This window comes from Mirounga angustirostris, unplaced genomic scaffold, assembly GCF_029215605.1.
Source record: "Mirounga angustirostris isolate CCGP_5_RB_7025 unplaced genomic scaffold, mMirAng1.0.hap1 SCAF_14, whole genome shotgun sequence".
NCBI lineage: Eukaryota > Metazoa > Chordata > Mammalia > Carnivora > Phocidae > Mirounga > Mirounga angustirostris.
The window spans coordinates 36,882,762-36,899,141 of NW_026991722.1; the positions used below are offsets into that span (position 1 = coordinate 36,882,762).

Sequence of the window (16,380 nt, forward strand, 5' to 3'; positions counted from 1 at the left end):
ATGGCTGTGTCCACACACAGCAGGTGAGTTGCTCTACCATTGCTGTTGTAGGCAGGTCAACACGAGACACCCCTGTGACAGGCTGGTGGTCAGCCCCGGCATCAGTAACCGCCAGAAGTCTTGGCTCCCGGAAGGCTGCCTGGATCTGGTTAGTGAAGGCTCCGGGAGTGAAGGGGCCAGCAATAAGGGGTGACTCCAGTGTCAGCAGCGAAGTACGGCACAAGTCACTGGCCCAGTATTCCTGAAGGTCATGATACTGCCATCAGTTGGGTTTCAACAGCAACAATGGCATGAACTGCCAACAGAGGCTTCTCCTAGGTTCTCTCCAAATTTATGATAAAGATGCCATCACTTTTCCTTTTGTAGATGTACTTGGTACCACCTGCGTGGGTTCCTGCTGCAAGGAATTTGACAACACCCTCTTCCTTCATTTGCAGGACATCAAATATTCTGGACATTGTGAAAATTGCCCTTTAAGCTACGACAGGAACCCAGAACACCACTGTATGAACCTCTCTCTACATTCTTTCTTTACATTTACTTACTATTCTTTTTCTAACTTCTTGCAGTGGGTATTTAAATCAGTGAATTGTAGCCCTTTCTTTCCTAATATATGCACTGAAGCTATAAATTTCTCTTTAATCAGGGCTTTAGTTCTTTCCCATAATTTTCACTGTTAACCAGACAAAAATACCTCTCAAATTTCCACTATGCTTGCTTCTTTTACCTACAGGTGATTTAAATTGCCTTAATTTCGGTGGCGCCTGGGTGGCTCAGTTGTTAAGCGTCTGCCTTCGGCTCAGGTCATGATCCCAGGGTCCTGGGATAGAGCCCCGCATCGGGCTCCCTGCTCCGCAGGAGGCCTGCTTCTCCCTCTGCTGCTCCCCTTGCTTGTGCTTCCTCTCTCCCTACCTCTCTGTCAAATAAATAAATAAAATCTTTAATAAATAAATAAATAAATTGTCTTAATTTCTAAACATTTGGGAATTTTTTTTTTTAAATGTGTGTTACTGATTTCTAGCTAATTTTACGGTTGTCTGAAAACATATGCTAAGTCTTGCTGTCCAATGTGGTAGCCACTAACCAGATGTGGCTATTTAAATAAAATATTGTTCATCAGTCACATTAGCCGTATTTTAAGGGCTCGGTAGCCACATGTGGCTAGTGACTACTGTATTAGCTGTGTGATTACGTATTGAACAATACTGACAAGAACATACTAAGTTCTATTGGACAGCACTACGCTAAATTATTTCAATCTGATGAAATTTGTTGACGCTTGCTTTACAAACCAGCACACAGTCAGCTTTGGTAAATGCTCTTTGTACGCCCAAAAGGAGTTTTCTGCCAGTGTTGGTTGTACTGTTACCTATATGTCAATTAGGTCATTTTGCTAACATATCCTGTAAGTCCACATGTACTATATTCTTAAACATTTTTTTCTGCTTGTTTACTGAGAGCTGTGTGAAAGTCTTCTACTAGGACTGTAGATTTATCTTTCTCATTTTAGTTTTGTCGATTTCAGCTCTATATACTTTGAAGCAAAATTATTAGATGTATACACTTCAGGATATTTATATTTTCTTGGTAAATTGACTCTTTTATCAATAGAAGTGTCCCCTTTCATCTCTAGTAAGCCTTTGGCTTTAAAGTCTACTTCTTGTCTAATATTGGTACAGCTATTAACAGCTTTCTTTCGGTTAGTGTTTTAATGGAGTATCTTTTTCCATACTTTAATTTCAAATTCCCTGGATCCTTGCCGTTACAGTGTGTCTTGCTCGAGTAAGTACCATATAAACTTTAAAAAATGCAAGAATTTTTGTCTTATAGTCCATTTACATGTAATATAATTACTGATGTAATACAATTACTGATCTACCATGTTCCTTCTCAACACTTGTTATTGTTAGACTTTTAAAAATTATATAAGTAGTGTTACTTTTGTAACTCATTTCTAAAACCTAATGAGCAAGTGGATTTAGAAAACTGGGGAAAGTGGGGAGTGCAGGACGGCTACCAGTGATTTCATCTGTATGGCAAGGTGTTTAGCAGCGCAATTCACCAGGATAGGGAATTCAGGAGGAGGATATCATGGGGGTGTGTGTTAAGTTCATGACACTAGGTAGAAGTGTGTAGTAAGCAGCTGGCTCTTAAAATTTATCCTCAGGGGCACCTGGGTGGCTCAGTCATTAAGCGTCTGCCTTCGGCTCAGGTCATGATCCCAAGGTCCTGGGATTGAGCCCCGCATTGGGCTCCCTGCTCCGCGGGAAGCCTGCTTCTCCCTCTCCCACTCCCCCTGCTTGTGTTCCCTCTCTGGCTGTGTCTCTGTCAAATAAATAAATAAAATCTTTAAAAATAAATAAAATTTATCCTCAGGAGAGAGGGGTAAACTTCAGATATAAATTTCATCATCCTATTTCTTCACTTTTTAAATTCCCCAAAGAACAGATGCTAATTAATTATACTTTTTTCCTACTCCCTTCTCAAATTATTGTCATGTCAATGCCTTTTAGCTCTTCGACTTGTGACCCTCATGCTTTTATTTCCAGACTTCCAAAATAGTTTTTCTTTCTTTTCCTTCTCTGCTTAATTTTATTCTTCTGAAGGCAGTGAGATGATCATGCCATTCCTTGGTTCAAAGACCTCAATGGCCTTCACTGCCTTGAGAACAAAATGCAGAAATATGAAACTCAATCCTAACTACTACTTTTCTATTTTACATGATACCAAACGCCAGAAAGTTGAAGTGCCTGCTTGTTTAGCATCATACTCCTTAACAGTCTTTTCTCCTACTTCATTTTTATTTCCACCTTATTCTTACTCTTTTAAGTACATTTTAGTCATTATTTGCAGAAACACTGGAGCGTAAGGGCAAGAACCCTTTCTCTCCCCCGAGCAGTGCTCAGTAGTGCCTGACACTGAAGGTGTACTGAATGAATTAAAGACTAAGCACATACTCCACATCATTTCTTATACTTCCTTGCTTCTGTGCCTTTGTTGACTACTCCCTTCCTGCCCTTATGTCTCTAATCCCATCCTTCAAAACTCAAGTCTCAGGAGCTCCCCAAACTTTTTCTTTCCAGTCAGAATGAACCCTACTTCCCCTGAGCTCTTACAAGCATCTTGTTTACCTCTATGCTTGTACATGTGTTTTCTGTATACATCAGGCTTTATCACATATGCTTTGTATATTCTCTGTGTATACTACAAAACCTAAAATAATGCCTTGCACATAGTAAATAACAGTAATTGTGTTAAAGTGATATATTAACTGGATGATTATGGGGAATATTCAAAGTATAGTAGTGGAATCTTACCAAATGGTTAATATTAGAAAAACAATTTGGATTTTTTATTTTAAAAAAGTTTCTATTTTTCAGCTGAAAACTTTGCATATAGTAGCCTATTATCATATGTATATCAGAAATCAACAAACCAAAGTCTGATAAATGTTGCCACTTGAAAAATTCAGTCTTTTTATTTTTAGACAGAATATGGTATACAAATTAGTCATGTGGGAATTACTTTGGCTTTCATTTTTGTTCAATCTATAGATGACAAGATAAACAGTGCTAGAGAAATCTTCACACTCTGACATATGGAATTTTTTAAAAAAAAACTCTGTTTCACATATTTAGGAACTGTGATTAAATGGTAATATTGAAGAAGTGATTTCAAACCACTAGTCTATGGACTGCATTACCAAAGCAAAATAAGTCCATATTTGCTGTGACTATTGCAGGAACCTGAAAACTCAAGCTCATTAGGAAAACCAAAACTAGGCCAAAGAAAAAAATTTTTTTCTGGGAAAACTCGGCACTGGAGTTAGGTAGTTAGTAAGTATTAATACCAGAATAGCATAGCACGTTCACACACAGGGAATTTAATGACAGATAACTAATGTGAGCATCAGGTAGGACTCTTCCGTTGTCAGGAGGTTGGTGGTATGCCGATTATGAGTGAATGCCAATTAAGATATGGGATTTACGTTTTCCCTACAATCTCTAAAGTAACTTCTCTGATATGCAATAGATAATTAGGGCTCACTAAAGGTTTGAGATAACACTAACACATTTCCTTCTGAGCTGATTGCACACCCCATCACATGATCTTTACAATATCTGATAAGGTTCTGCATTGTTATTCGTTTCTTATAATGATAAAACTCTCCCCTTGTGGATTATATTTGAATATAAGACCAGAGGCTTGTTTTCCCTTATAGCAGACAGAAATTTCTTTCCATTGTTGCTGACATTCAGTAATACTTTTATTCATATTGAAAGTTTTCCCAATTACTCACAGGATCCTCTTCAGAATTTTTCTTAAGTTTAGTAATGTCTGAACTCTCAGTTAAATATTCATTGTAGACCTTAATGTTTTCTGTCCAGTGTGTGTGTGTGTGTGTGTGTGTTTAATGTAGCACAAGAGTTGAGCACTGATTAAAACCTTTTTCATAATCCTCAATAGCATTCCTAAGATTTTTTTCTGGTATAGTGTCTCTGGTACGAAATAAAGTCGGTGTATACTCTAAAGGTTTTCCCACATTCATCACACTTAGCCTGTCTTCTGCAGAATGGACTTTCTCATGATTAATAAGATCAGAGAGCTGGCTAAAACTTCTGCTGCACCGAACACATGTGTGTGGTCTCTCCCCAGTGTGGATTCTCTGGTGTTCATTAAGTTCAGTGCATGTGCTGAAGGCTTTCCCACATGCATCACATTTATATGGCTTTTCACCAGCGTGGATTCTTTGATGGTTAATGAGATCAGAGCGCCGACTAAAGCTTTTGCCACACTGATCACATGAATATGGTTTTTCCCCAGTGTGGATCCTCTGATGTAGGGTAAGAGCTGAGCACTGACTAAAAGCCTTTCCACACTCAGGACATTTATATGGTTTTTCCCCAGTGTGGATTCTCTGGTGTTTGATAAGGTCTGAGTTCTGGCTGAAACTTTTGCTGCACTGTGTGCAGGGGTATGGTTTTTCTCCAGTGTGAATTCTCTGATGAAGAATAAGGTCAGAACTCTGACTGAAGGCTTTCTCACAATGATCACAGTGATAGGGCTTTTCCCCAGAGTGCACTCTCTGATGTTTAGTGAGGTCTGAGCTTTGACTGAAGCTTTTATTGCACTGGTTACATGCATACGGCTTCTCTCCAGTGTGTATTCTTTGATGTTTAACGAGGTCTGAACGACGACTAAAACTTTTAGTACAATCACTACATGGATAGGGTTTCTCTCCAGTGTGGATTCTCTGATGGAGAATAAGATTTGAGCTCTGACTAAAGGTTTTCCCACACTCATCACATTCATAGGGCTTCTCACCTGTATGAATTCTATGATGTTTAACAAGGTCTGATCTTCGACTAAACATTTTACTACACTGGCTACATGGGTAAGGTTTCTCTCCAGTGTGAATTCTTTGATGATTCATGAGATCTGAAAGTCTACTGAAGGTTTTGCTACACTGATTACATGGATAGGGTTTCTCTCCAGTGTGAATTCTCTGATGCAGAATAAGGACCGAGCTCTGATTAAAAGCTTTACCACATTCATTACATTTATAGGGTTTCTCTCCAGTGTGGATCCTTCGATGTTTAATAAGGTCTGAGTTCTGACTGAAACTTTTGCTACACTGATTACATGGATATGGTTTCTCCCCAGTGTGAATTCTCTGATGCAGAATAAGATCTGAGCTCTGACTGAAGGCTTTTCCACACACATCACATTTATATGGTTTCTCCCCAGTGTGGATTCTTTGATGTTTTATAACATCAGAACTCTGACTAAAATGCTTGTTACACTGGTTACATGTATAAGGCTTTTCTCCAGTATGGATTCTCTGATGCTTAACCAGGTCTGAGCGCTGGCTAAAGCATTTACTACAATGACTGCATTGATAGGGTTTTTCTCCTGTATGGATTCTCTGATGGATAATGAGATCAGAACTCTGACTGAAGGCTTTCCCACATTCATCACATTTATAAGGTTTTTCACCAGTGTGGACTCTTTGATGTTTAATAAGGTCTGAGCTCCGACTGAAACTTTTAATGCACCAAGTACAAGGATAGGGTTTCTCCCCTGTATGAATTCTCTGATGCAGAACCAGAGCTGAGCTCACACTAAAGGCCTTTCCACACTTATCACATTCATAGGGTTTCTCCCAATGGGTTCTTCGGTGCCTAATTAGGCCTGTACTCCAAGCAAAGCTTTGCCCACATTCATCACAGTTATTCTGTCTTCTTTTAAGGAGGTTTTGATTCTTTTCATTTAATTTATCCCCCAATTCATAGAATCCTCTGCATTCAGAATCCTGGAGAACATCATCTCTGGGGTTGCCAGACTCTTCAGGCAATGGTTCAATTTTTGTTGCAATTTCCTCCTCTGAAGTCACCTCTCCAATCTTGGTCTTAGTCTCACCATCTAGAACAATAAAAAATCCAAATGGAATGTATTCTCCCTACCATAAGAAAGTTTGAGGTGAAAGAGATCAGTATTTACTTATAAAATGCTGTCACAGGGGCGCCTGGGTGGCTCGGTCATTAAGCGTCTGCCTTCGGCTCAGGTCATGATCCCAGGGTCCTGGGATCGAGCCCCGCATCGGGCTCCCTGCTCGGCGGGAAGCCTGCTTCTCCCTCTCCGACTCCCCCTGCTTGTGTTCCTGCTCTCGCTCTCTCTCTCTCTGTCAAATAAATAAAATCTTAAAAAAAAATAAATAAAATGCTGTCACAATATGAGAGTGCTCCAAAACACTGAAAATAATCCTCTGAAAGAGCAATTAGGAAGAATCAGTAAGTAATGGGTCATAATAATCATTTATTGAAGCAGTTTACCAGGTATGTTCTGTATATGTTTGTCACAGGAGATGTGGGAATACTGAAACCTACTCACAGTAATTATGAAAGTCTGACTAAATTAAAGCCAACCCACAAGCAACTTATTAATGTAAGTAAGGTAAGCAATATGAAAGAGTACTTGAGGGACAGGGGAGAAGGAGGGGGAGAAGGAGGAGGCAGTGGGGGCCTGGCTGTCACTGGGAGGACCACCAACCAGGCTGATCAGAGGCTACTTTAGAGGAAAGAAAGAAAGAAGTATCAATGTCCAGGAATGGTAAGGACAGAAACCTGAATTTTCAAAAATAGGTCTATATAATCCAACTCTTTTGTCCTGATTATTACAAGGAAGTGGTTAAGAAAATATGATCCCATTTTAGGAAGAGCCATATTCAGTAACCAGACTTCCTTAGCAAAGTGTATGAACCAGGAAAAGGTTAGGGAGGTGGGATCAGAAATCTCTTCTGAGTTGAGTTTTGAGGAGGCCATTCCAATGCTTTATAATACCAGATGCCTGTGATGGTAGGGAATATGGGGGCTCCGCTGAAATTCTTGACTATCAGCCCACTATTAAATGGTATTTACTATAAAAGGCATACTACGGTCAGACTGCAAATGGTCTAGAGAGCTGAAAACATGACACATTAATTTCAAAGGCAAAAGGAAAAATATCTCATGCCTCCAACTGGAGGCTTCTTCCCTTTGCCAGAGGCAAAGGCACTGCAAAAAGTAAAGTATATGGGTAAATCTACATGTGTACTGACCGACTTAAGCAGTATCAGTGTCTTATGGAGTTTATAATATAGAGAGAATTAAAGTACATGGCAAAGATAGCACAAGAGGACAGAGGTAAACAGAACCAAAACATTGTAAGATCTTTGAATTTTCCTAGAAATAACAAATTAAGATAAACTAATGAATCAAACGTATATGCTGTAATTTCTTAGGCAGCCTTTTTCAACCAGGTTCCATAAGGAAATAAAACAAAATGATCTGAATAACCATCTTCTTAATTCTCCCCAAAGATGGTACACAGCTAGTGCTACAATACATGTACAGGAGAAAAATTAATACATTAATTATAAGTAATACCTTAGAACACTGGGGCTTAATTTCTCACAGAATCACACTGCTATGAGGTACCAATTAAATAATAAAAGGGTGTATAAAAAATAAGCTAATAGAGAAAAAAATAGAAAAACAAAAGAAACTGATAATGTAAAATTAGGGATTAAAGGAGAAAGAAAAGAAACAAAAGATGGGATTAATAAAAAGAAATACAAAGATAGTACATTTAAATCCAAATAACTATGTTATATGAAATTTTTTTTTAAAGATTTTATTTATTTATTTGTCAGAGAAAGAGAGAGAGCACACAAGCAAGGGGAATGGCAGGCAGAGGGAGAAGCAGACTCCTTGCTGAATAAGGAGCCCAGTGCGGGACTTGGGATCATGACTTGAGCTGAAGGCATACACTTAACCTACTGAGCCACCCAGGTGTCCCTGTTATATGTAAATTAACTACTCGTATAAAAAGCAAAAGCTAACATCATACTTAATGGTTAAACACTGAATGCTTTTCTCCTAGGAACAAGGGAGCAAAACATGGATGCCCTCTCTTACTACTTCTATTCAACACTATACAAACTCTATTCAGTATTACTAGCCAATGCAACAAGACATGAAAAATAAATGAGAGATACAAATAAAAAAAAGTCAAACTGTCTTCACTTACAGACTACACAATCATGTATATAGAAAATTCTAAAGTATCTCAAAAAAGTTATTAGACCTTGTACATGAGTTTATTAGAACAATATACAAAAAACCCAACTGTATTTCAGTATACTAGCCATGAAAAACTAGAGCCTAAATTGTTTTTTTTTAATTTGTCAGAGAGAGAGAGAGAGACAGAGAAAGAGCACAAGCAGGAGGAGAAGCAGGCTCCCCGCTGAGCAAGGAGCCCGACACGGGACTTGATTCCAGGACCCTGGGATCATGACCTGAGCCGAAGGCAGCAGCTTAACCACTGAGCCACCCAGGCGTCCCTAGAGCCTAAAATTAAAAATTTTTTTTAATTACACCAAAAATGAAATATTTAAAAACAAATTCAACAAAATATGTGTAATATGTTTATCATGAAAACTACAAAACACTGCTAAGAGAAGTTAAAGAAGAACTAATAAACAGAAATATATGCCATCACTTATGGAGAAGAAGATTTAATATTGTTAAGATGATGGAATTAATTCTCCATAGGTTCAATGCAACCCCAATCAAAACCTCAGCAGGCTTTTTCATAGAAATTGACAAATTGATTCTAAACTTTATGTAGAAAGGCACAGAAGAGTCTAAACAATTTTGGAAAAGAAGAACAAAACTGGAGAAGTTACACTACCAGATTTTAAGCTTTATTATAAGGCTACAGTAATCAAAGTAGTGTGGGATTGCATAAGGACAGGCTATATATTAATGAAATATGACTGAGTCCATAAATAGATCAAACATATATGTAAAACTGACTGTCAGCAAAGTTGCCAAGACAATCAATGGTGAAAGGACAGTCTTTTTTCAACAAAGTGTTAGAACTGGATATAACAATAACACAAATTAAGCCTCTTTCCTTATGCTATACCCCCAAATTAACTAGAAATGTAATATAAACCTAACCATAAAAACTAGAACTATAAAATTTCTAGAAGAAAGCAAAGCACAGATGACAAAAGTTAATGCACAGAACTGTGAGAAAATAAATTTGTGTTGTTTAAGCCACCCAATCTGTGATACTTTGTTATGGCAGCCCTAGCAGACAAATAGAGCATGTTTTTGAACTATATACATTTATGGAATTATATCACATGTATTCTATGATCTGCTTTTTTTTTTGCTCAACATTATGTTTGGAAGATTCATCTATATTCATGTGTGTAACTGCAGTCTATTCATGTTCACCACTATAGTGTGACATATAACACAATTTATTTACCCATTCTCCTTCAATGGACAATAACATTTTATTTCAAATAATGCTGATATGAATCTGCTAGTACATTTATTTTTATGCACATATGCAAGTGTTTCTCCAGGTTACATAAACTTAGGACCAGAATTGTTGGGTCTTACTGTTGAGTGTATGAGTTCACACTGCTCTATATGCTAACCAATATTAAGTCTATTCTCTTTTTAACCCACTGCAATCAGGCTTTTATTTCCTTAACTCCATCAAATCTGCACTTATCAGAATCTCTAATAAGCTCTACCTTGACAAATCCAATGGTCAATTCTCAATCTTCTTCTGTATTTATCTGACATAGTTGATTACGCTCTTCTTAAAACATTTGTTTTCTTCTCGCTAACTAACCTTTCTCCTATTCTCCATAAAAGAGTGATCTTTTTTTAAAAATATTTTATATATTCATTTGTCAGAGAGAGAGAGAGAAAGGAAGAGAGCGTGAGCACACACAAGCAGGGGAGTGGCAGGCAGAGGGAGAAGCAGGCTCCCTGCTGAGCAAGGAGCCCGATGCAGGACTCAATCCCAGGACCCTGGAATCATGACCTGAGCCAAAGGCAGACACTTAACCCGATTGAGCCACCCAGGCATCCCCAGAGCGATCTTTATATGTTATTATCATGCATAAAATGCTCCTGTGATTTCCTATTACACTGGGAATAAATTCCATGTTCTAACTATGGCTTAGAAGGTTCCATCCGGTCCTTTCTCTCTCTGCTCTCATTTCATTCCACCACCAGCCCTATTTCCTGTCTATCCCTGACGGACTCTGCTCCTGCTACATTAAAGGGCCTCTGGCATTTGCTATTCCCTCTGCCTGAAACACTCTTCTCTCAGATAGTCATATGGTTTGTTGTCTCACTTCCCTTGTATCTCTAACCAACTGTTACTACCTCAGAAAGGCACAATACTTGGTGAGCGCTGCATTTTTGAGACAACAGATACCACAGTCAAATGTGCTGAAATGACCAATATTAGTAACTTGTAAGGTTGTTATCTTTGAGTGAGACTCAAAATTTAAAAAAGGCTTTGCAGCGGTCCAGGTTGCAATGCAAGCTGTCCTGTCACATGACTTTATTAACCAGGATAACCAATGGTAAGAAGTGTCTGCAGGAGTCAGGGATGCTGTATTAAGCCTCTGGCAAGCCTCCAGAAGAGAACGTCAGTGGAGTAAGGCCATACTCTCTTCTGCCAACAAGTTTCTAAGTGAAAAACAGACATTGGCTTGCTCTTGGGCACTAATAGAGACTTAATGCTTGACCACAGAGCACCAAATGACTATTACAAGCTGACCATTGTGAACTAGCTATTTGATCCATCAAATCATAAAACTGGACATACAAACCAGCATTCCATTATAAAAGCAAGTGTGGAAGACAAATAAATTCTATGTGCTAGTGATGTGGGTTGCCATAATACCTTTTCCTATTGCTCCACTAATCCCTTCCCCATTAGCTGATATTCATGGCCTAATGGCAATTCCCTCTCACCAGTTAACAGAGGAGGAAAAAGTACAGAACTGATTTATAGATGGGTCTGCTCAGTGTGTGGACACTAGCAGAAAATGAATCTTTTACTTATACCCTGACTCTGAGGTGACCTGAAACATACTGGTAAAGGCAAATCTTCCCAGTAGGCAGAATTTCAGGTATACACCTGGCTGTCCACTTTCATGGAAGGCAACAGGGCCTAAGATACACATCTATATTGATTCATGGATAATGACTAATGGGTTATCTGATTAATTAGGTACCTCAAAGAACAAATTTGGAAGACTAGAAATAAGGATTCCAGAAGAAAATTATGATAGACCTCCTAGGATGGGCAAAGAATGAATATATTTGCATCCTATGTGAATACTCAGCAAAGGGAATCCACTGTAAAGAAGCCTCTCAATCAGATGGACATGGTGATCCATGTTATGAATGTCAATCAGACTTTTTACTAATGCTTGCCCAATGGACTCATGTACAAAGTGGTCATGGCAACAGGAATGGAGGCTATGCATGGGGTCAACAAAATAGGTATCTGTTTATCAAGGCTGATATGCCTATCATCACAGCTATGTACACATGCAGCCAACTGCTGGGACCAACACTGAGCCCCTAATTTGGTACCGTTCTCTGGAGAGGTCCTAGCCCGCAAGTAAGGGGCAGATTCATTATACCTGGCCCCTTCTATCATGAAGAGGGCAACAATCTGTTTTCAAAGGACTAAATATACAGTCCAAATACAAATGCGCATTGGCCACCATGGTAATTCTATACAATAATGCCTCCAAGGGAGTAGTTTTACAGGGAAGGAAGTACAGCAATAAGCTCACACACATGTAATTCACGGGTCTTATCACATGTCCCATCATCCAGAAGTAAGTGGATTTCAATAATAGTGGAATGATTTACCGAAGGCCCAGTTACAGTACCAGCCAGGCAACAACACCCTAAGTTTGGGGTGCTGTCCTACAAGATGCAATATATGCCTTAAACCAGAGGACAATAAACAGTGTTGTCTTCTCTATGGCCAGAATACATGAGTATAGGAGTCAATGGTAGAGGAGTAGTAATAATGTCTCTTTTTACTATATAACTAATAATCCATTTATATTATGGATTATGTTATATTATATTCTTAAAGATTTATTTGAGAGAGAGAGAGAGCACATGAGCGTGTGTGCACACGTGGGTGGCGGCAGAGGGAGAGGGAAAGAATCTCAAGCGGACTCTCCACTGAGCAGGGAGTCTGACCCGGGGCTCAACCCCACGACCCTGATATCATAACCTGAGCTGAAATCAAGAGTCGGATGCTTAACCAACTGAGCCACCCAGGTGCCCCTATATTATTTTTAATTCCTATCCCCATAATCTTGGGCTTAGTGGGTTTGGGGTTGTGGTTCTCAAAGAAGAAATACTTCTACCAAAGTCGTGATTTTGTCAAATCCGAAGCTGAGACTGTCTCCTGGCCATTTTGGGTTCCTCAAGCTGCTGCACTAACAGGCAGAGAAAGGGTTGCTCTACTGGCTAGGATGACTGATACCAACTGCTACTGGGGAATTGGCCGCTGCTACATAATAAAGGCAAAGAACAGTAGGTGTAGAACTCAGACGATTCAATGCAGGTGCTTCCTAGTTCTCTCATGTCTAAAGGCCCAGTCAATGGTACGCTGAAATAACATGGAAGAGACAAGATCATCAAGGACTCAGATCGTCCAGGAAAAAAGGTTTATGTTACTAAACTAAGCAAAGAACTCTGCCACTGAGATTCTGGCAGAGGGTAGAGGCAATATGGAATGGGTGATGGAAGAAGATAGTTATGATTATCAGTTTTGGCTTTGTGAATAGCAAAAACTGTAGCAGTGATTTTAAGTTAATTATGCCTTTCCCCCCTTTATCTCACTACCTTATATGAAGAGCACCAGTAGCAGTGAAGTTTCATGTTTCAGGTGGGAGTAGAATTTAATTACAAGTCAACCTGCAAAGATATGGTAGCTTAAGAGCTTAAGAAGGGGCGCCTGGGGGGGGGCGCCTGAGTGGCTCAGTCGGTTAAGCGGCTGCCTTCAGCTAGGGTCATGATCCCAGGGTCCTGGGATCGAGCCCCGCATCAGGCTCCCTGCTCAGCGGAGAGCCTGCTTCTCCTTCTCCCTCTGTCTGCCGCTCTGCCTACTTGTGCTCTCTCTCTATCTCTGTTAAGTAAATAAATAAATAAAAATCTTTAAAATAATAATAATAAAAAAAAAGAAGGGGCGCCTGGGTGGCTCAGTTGGTTGAGCGACTGCCTTCGGCTCAGGTCATGATCCTGGAGTCCCTGGATCGAGTCCTGCATCGGGCTCCCTGCTCGGCGAGGAGCCTGCTTCTCCCTCTGACCCTCCCCCCTCTCATGTGCTCTCTCTCTCTCTCATTCTCGCCCTCTCAAATAAATAAATAAATCTTTAAAAAAAAAAAGAGCTTAAGAAAAAGATATGTGTTGGGAACATGATAACCCAAACAAAGGACAAAAGTAAGTAGTATAGGTTAAAAGAGGTGGACTGTAATGGGATATTCTCCTTTTGCCCCTCTAGATCTACTGTTCATGTTGCTCTGTGCTCCAAGAGGTTGATACTAGTTTTTGGACTGCAGCACTTGGGACTCTCTGTCCTCTGCTTGCAATTAGATTTGGCCCAAAGAAGGAGGAGAACTGTAGAGTGACCAACTATCCTGGTTTGTCCAAAACAGACGGGGTTCTTGGGATATGGGACTTTCAGTGCTAAATCCCAGGGAAACCGGGATGAGTTCTTCACTCTACATCCTGACTCCTTTCCTGCTGGGCCAGGAGTTGGAAGTAATTGTTTCTTTTAGCAAAGGCCATGGCTCCAACTGGGCAGCTCTACCCTACAGCTATACTCTCCATGAGCTGGTCATCAGTCTCTCCCTTTGTAACATTAGGCCTAAAGGTAATAACTGTTTATCATTTTTTTTTGTCCCAAAGCTGTACTCTATCCCTTATTAATTTCTGTAACCCTGCCCATCTTCTTCATGAAACCTTGAATTACCCAATTTGAATGAACCATCTGTTTCCTGCTAGAGTCCTGACTGATACATCCTGGTTTATTTTCTTCGTAATGATTATCACTATCTGATGCTCTACCATATACTTACTTATTTCCTGTTTCCCCCACCAGAATGTAAGCTCCTTAAGGGCAAAGGCTTATCTGTTCAGTTCACTGCTATATGCCCAGCACTTAGAACAGTGCCTAGCACAGAGCAACCCTTCAATAACTAACCATATTATATGGTCAGCAATAATTAATAAGCTATAATCTGATTAACTAATAAACATGTATCAACAATAAGCATTGAATAGTTGATTAAATTATTTGAAGGATACATTAATGTTAGTGACTATCTCTAGATGGTGGAGTTGTAGGTTATTTAAATTCCCATTTTGTGTCTTTCTATATTTTATATATGTACTTTAGTATAATTAGATTACTCTACAGTAACAAAATGTTGTTTTTTTTTTTTAAAGATTTTATTTATTTATTTGACAGAGACACAGCAAGAGAGGGAACACAAGCAGGGCGAGCGGGAGAGGGAGAAGCAGGCTCTCCGCTGAGCAGGGAGCCTGATGCAGGGCTCGATCCCAGGACCCTGCGATCATGACCTGAGCCGAAGGTAGATGCTTAACGACTGAGCCACCCAGGCGCCCCACAAAATGTTCTTTTACACACACTCTAAGAGACACAAACACATGCAATATGCATATTAATTTATATAAAACTGCAAGAAGGAGACCCAATTCTACAGTAATTCTCAGGAGAAATGAGAGCTAGATGCCTTAGAATAGATTCTTAAGCAAACACAAGTTCTAAATACAGAACACAGAAACAAAATGAAATAAAGATACTTCAAAGCTATAAAGAGGCAGAAGATCTAGAGTAAAAGAAAATGACAATAGAAGGTGAATTTCACAGGCAAAATAGCAGCAAATGAGAGGACCAAAATCAGAAAACAGCAAAATATGATGTGGAAATGAGACCCTGCGAACACCTGAACAAGGGTGGGATTAAAATTATCTTACTAGGGGCACCTGGGTGGCTCAGTCATTAGGCGTCTGCCTTCAGCTCAGGTCATGATCCCAGGGTCCTGGGATCCAGCCCCGCATCGGGCTCCCTGTTCAGCAGGAAGCCTGCTTCTCCCTCTGCCACTCCCCCTGCTTGTGTTCCCTCTCTCGCTGTCTCTCTCTGTCAAATAAATAAATAAAATCTCAAAAAAATAAAATTATCTTACTAAAAATAACAGTGGCTACCATTTATAAAGAACTAACTAACAGCCTAGTCTGCGTGCAGAGCTTTATATACTGGAATATCATTAGTACTCGTGGTGTTGTTATAGTAGTAATGGAGCCCAGTGAATCCTATCTCCTAATACCTATATCCTTGTGTAGTTCTCTTCCACAATGACTCTGGAACTGGTCATGTTGATTTGTTTTGGTCAATATAACACAAACATAGGTTAGAAAAGTGCTTATGCTTCCCAAGGCTTGCCCTCTCTCTGTATGGGAAACTGGCTGCCCTGTGAAAAAGTCTGGGCTGGACTGCTACAGATGGGTGACCCAAGCCATAACCAGCACCAACAGCCAGACATATATGACTGATACTCAGACCCTGGCCCTGGTTGAGCCACTAGATGACTGCATGAGTGATCCCAGATAAAACCAAGAGAAAAACTGCCAGCAGAACCCAGTCCAAATTGAGGACCTACAGAACCATAAGAAAATAACGTGGTTTAAACATGTCTGATGTTGGGCGCCTGGGTGGCTCAGTCATTAAGCGCCTGGCTTCGGCTCAGGTCATGATCCCAGAGTCCTGGGATCTGAGCCCCACATCGGGCTCCCTGCTCAGCGGGAAGCCTGCTTCTCCCTCTCCCTCTGCTTATGTTCCCTCTCTCGCTGTGTCTCTCTCTGTCAAATAAATAAATAAAATCTTTAAAAAATAAAAAATAAAAAAAATACAAATGTCTGATGTTTTATGTCACTAAATTTTGGGGTCCTTTATTATGGAGTA

General features: G+C 39.8%; 1 protein-coding gene across 14 annotated transcripts in view; it reads right to left on the minus strand.

Annotated features, from left to right (window-relative positions):
- The window catches only part of LOC123852653 (zinc finger protein 397), a 93,330-nt gene that overhangs the window by 43,337 nt on the left and 33,613 nt on the right, over positions 1–16,380 (minus strand). For 2 of the 14 annotated variants that reach the window (XM_064577753.1, XM_064577754.1), the window contains exon 3: positions 3,449–6,423. The exons of 7 other annotated variants lie outside the window; for them this stretch is intronic. In XM_064577753.1, coding sequence (XP_064433823.1) covers positions 4,412–6,423 — 2,012 coding nt within the window. In that variant the 3' untranslated portion in view covers positions 3,449–4,411. 5 more of the 14 variants (XR_010407245.1, XM_064577756.1, XR_010407244.1 and 2 more) reach the window with 5 other exon arrangements.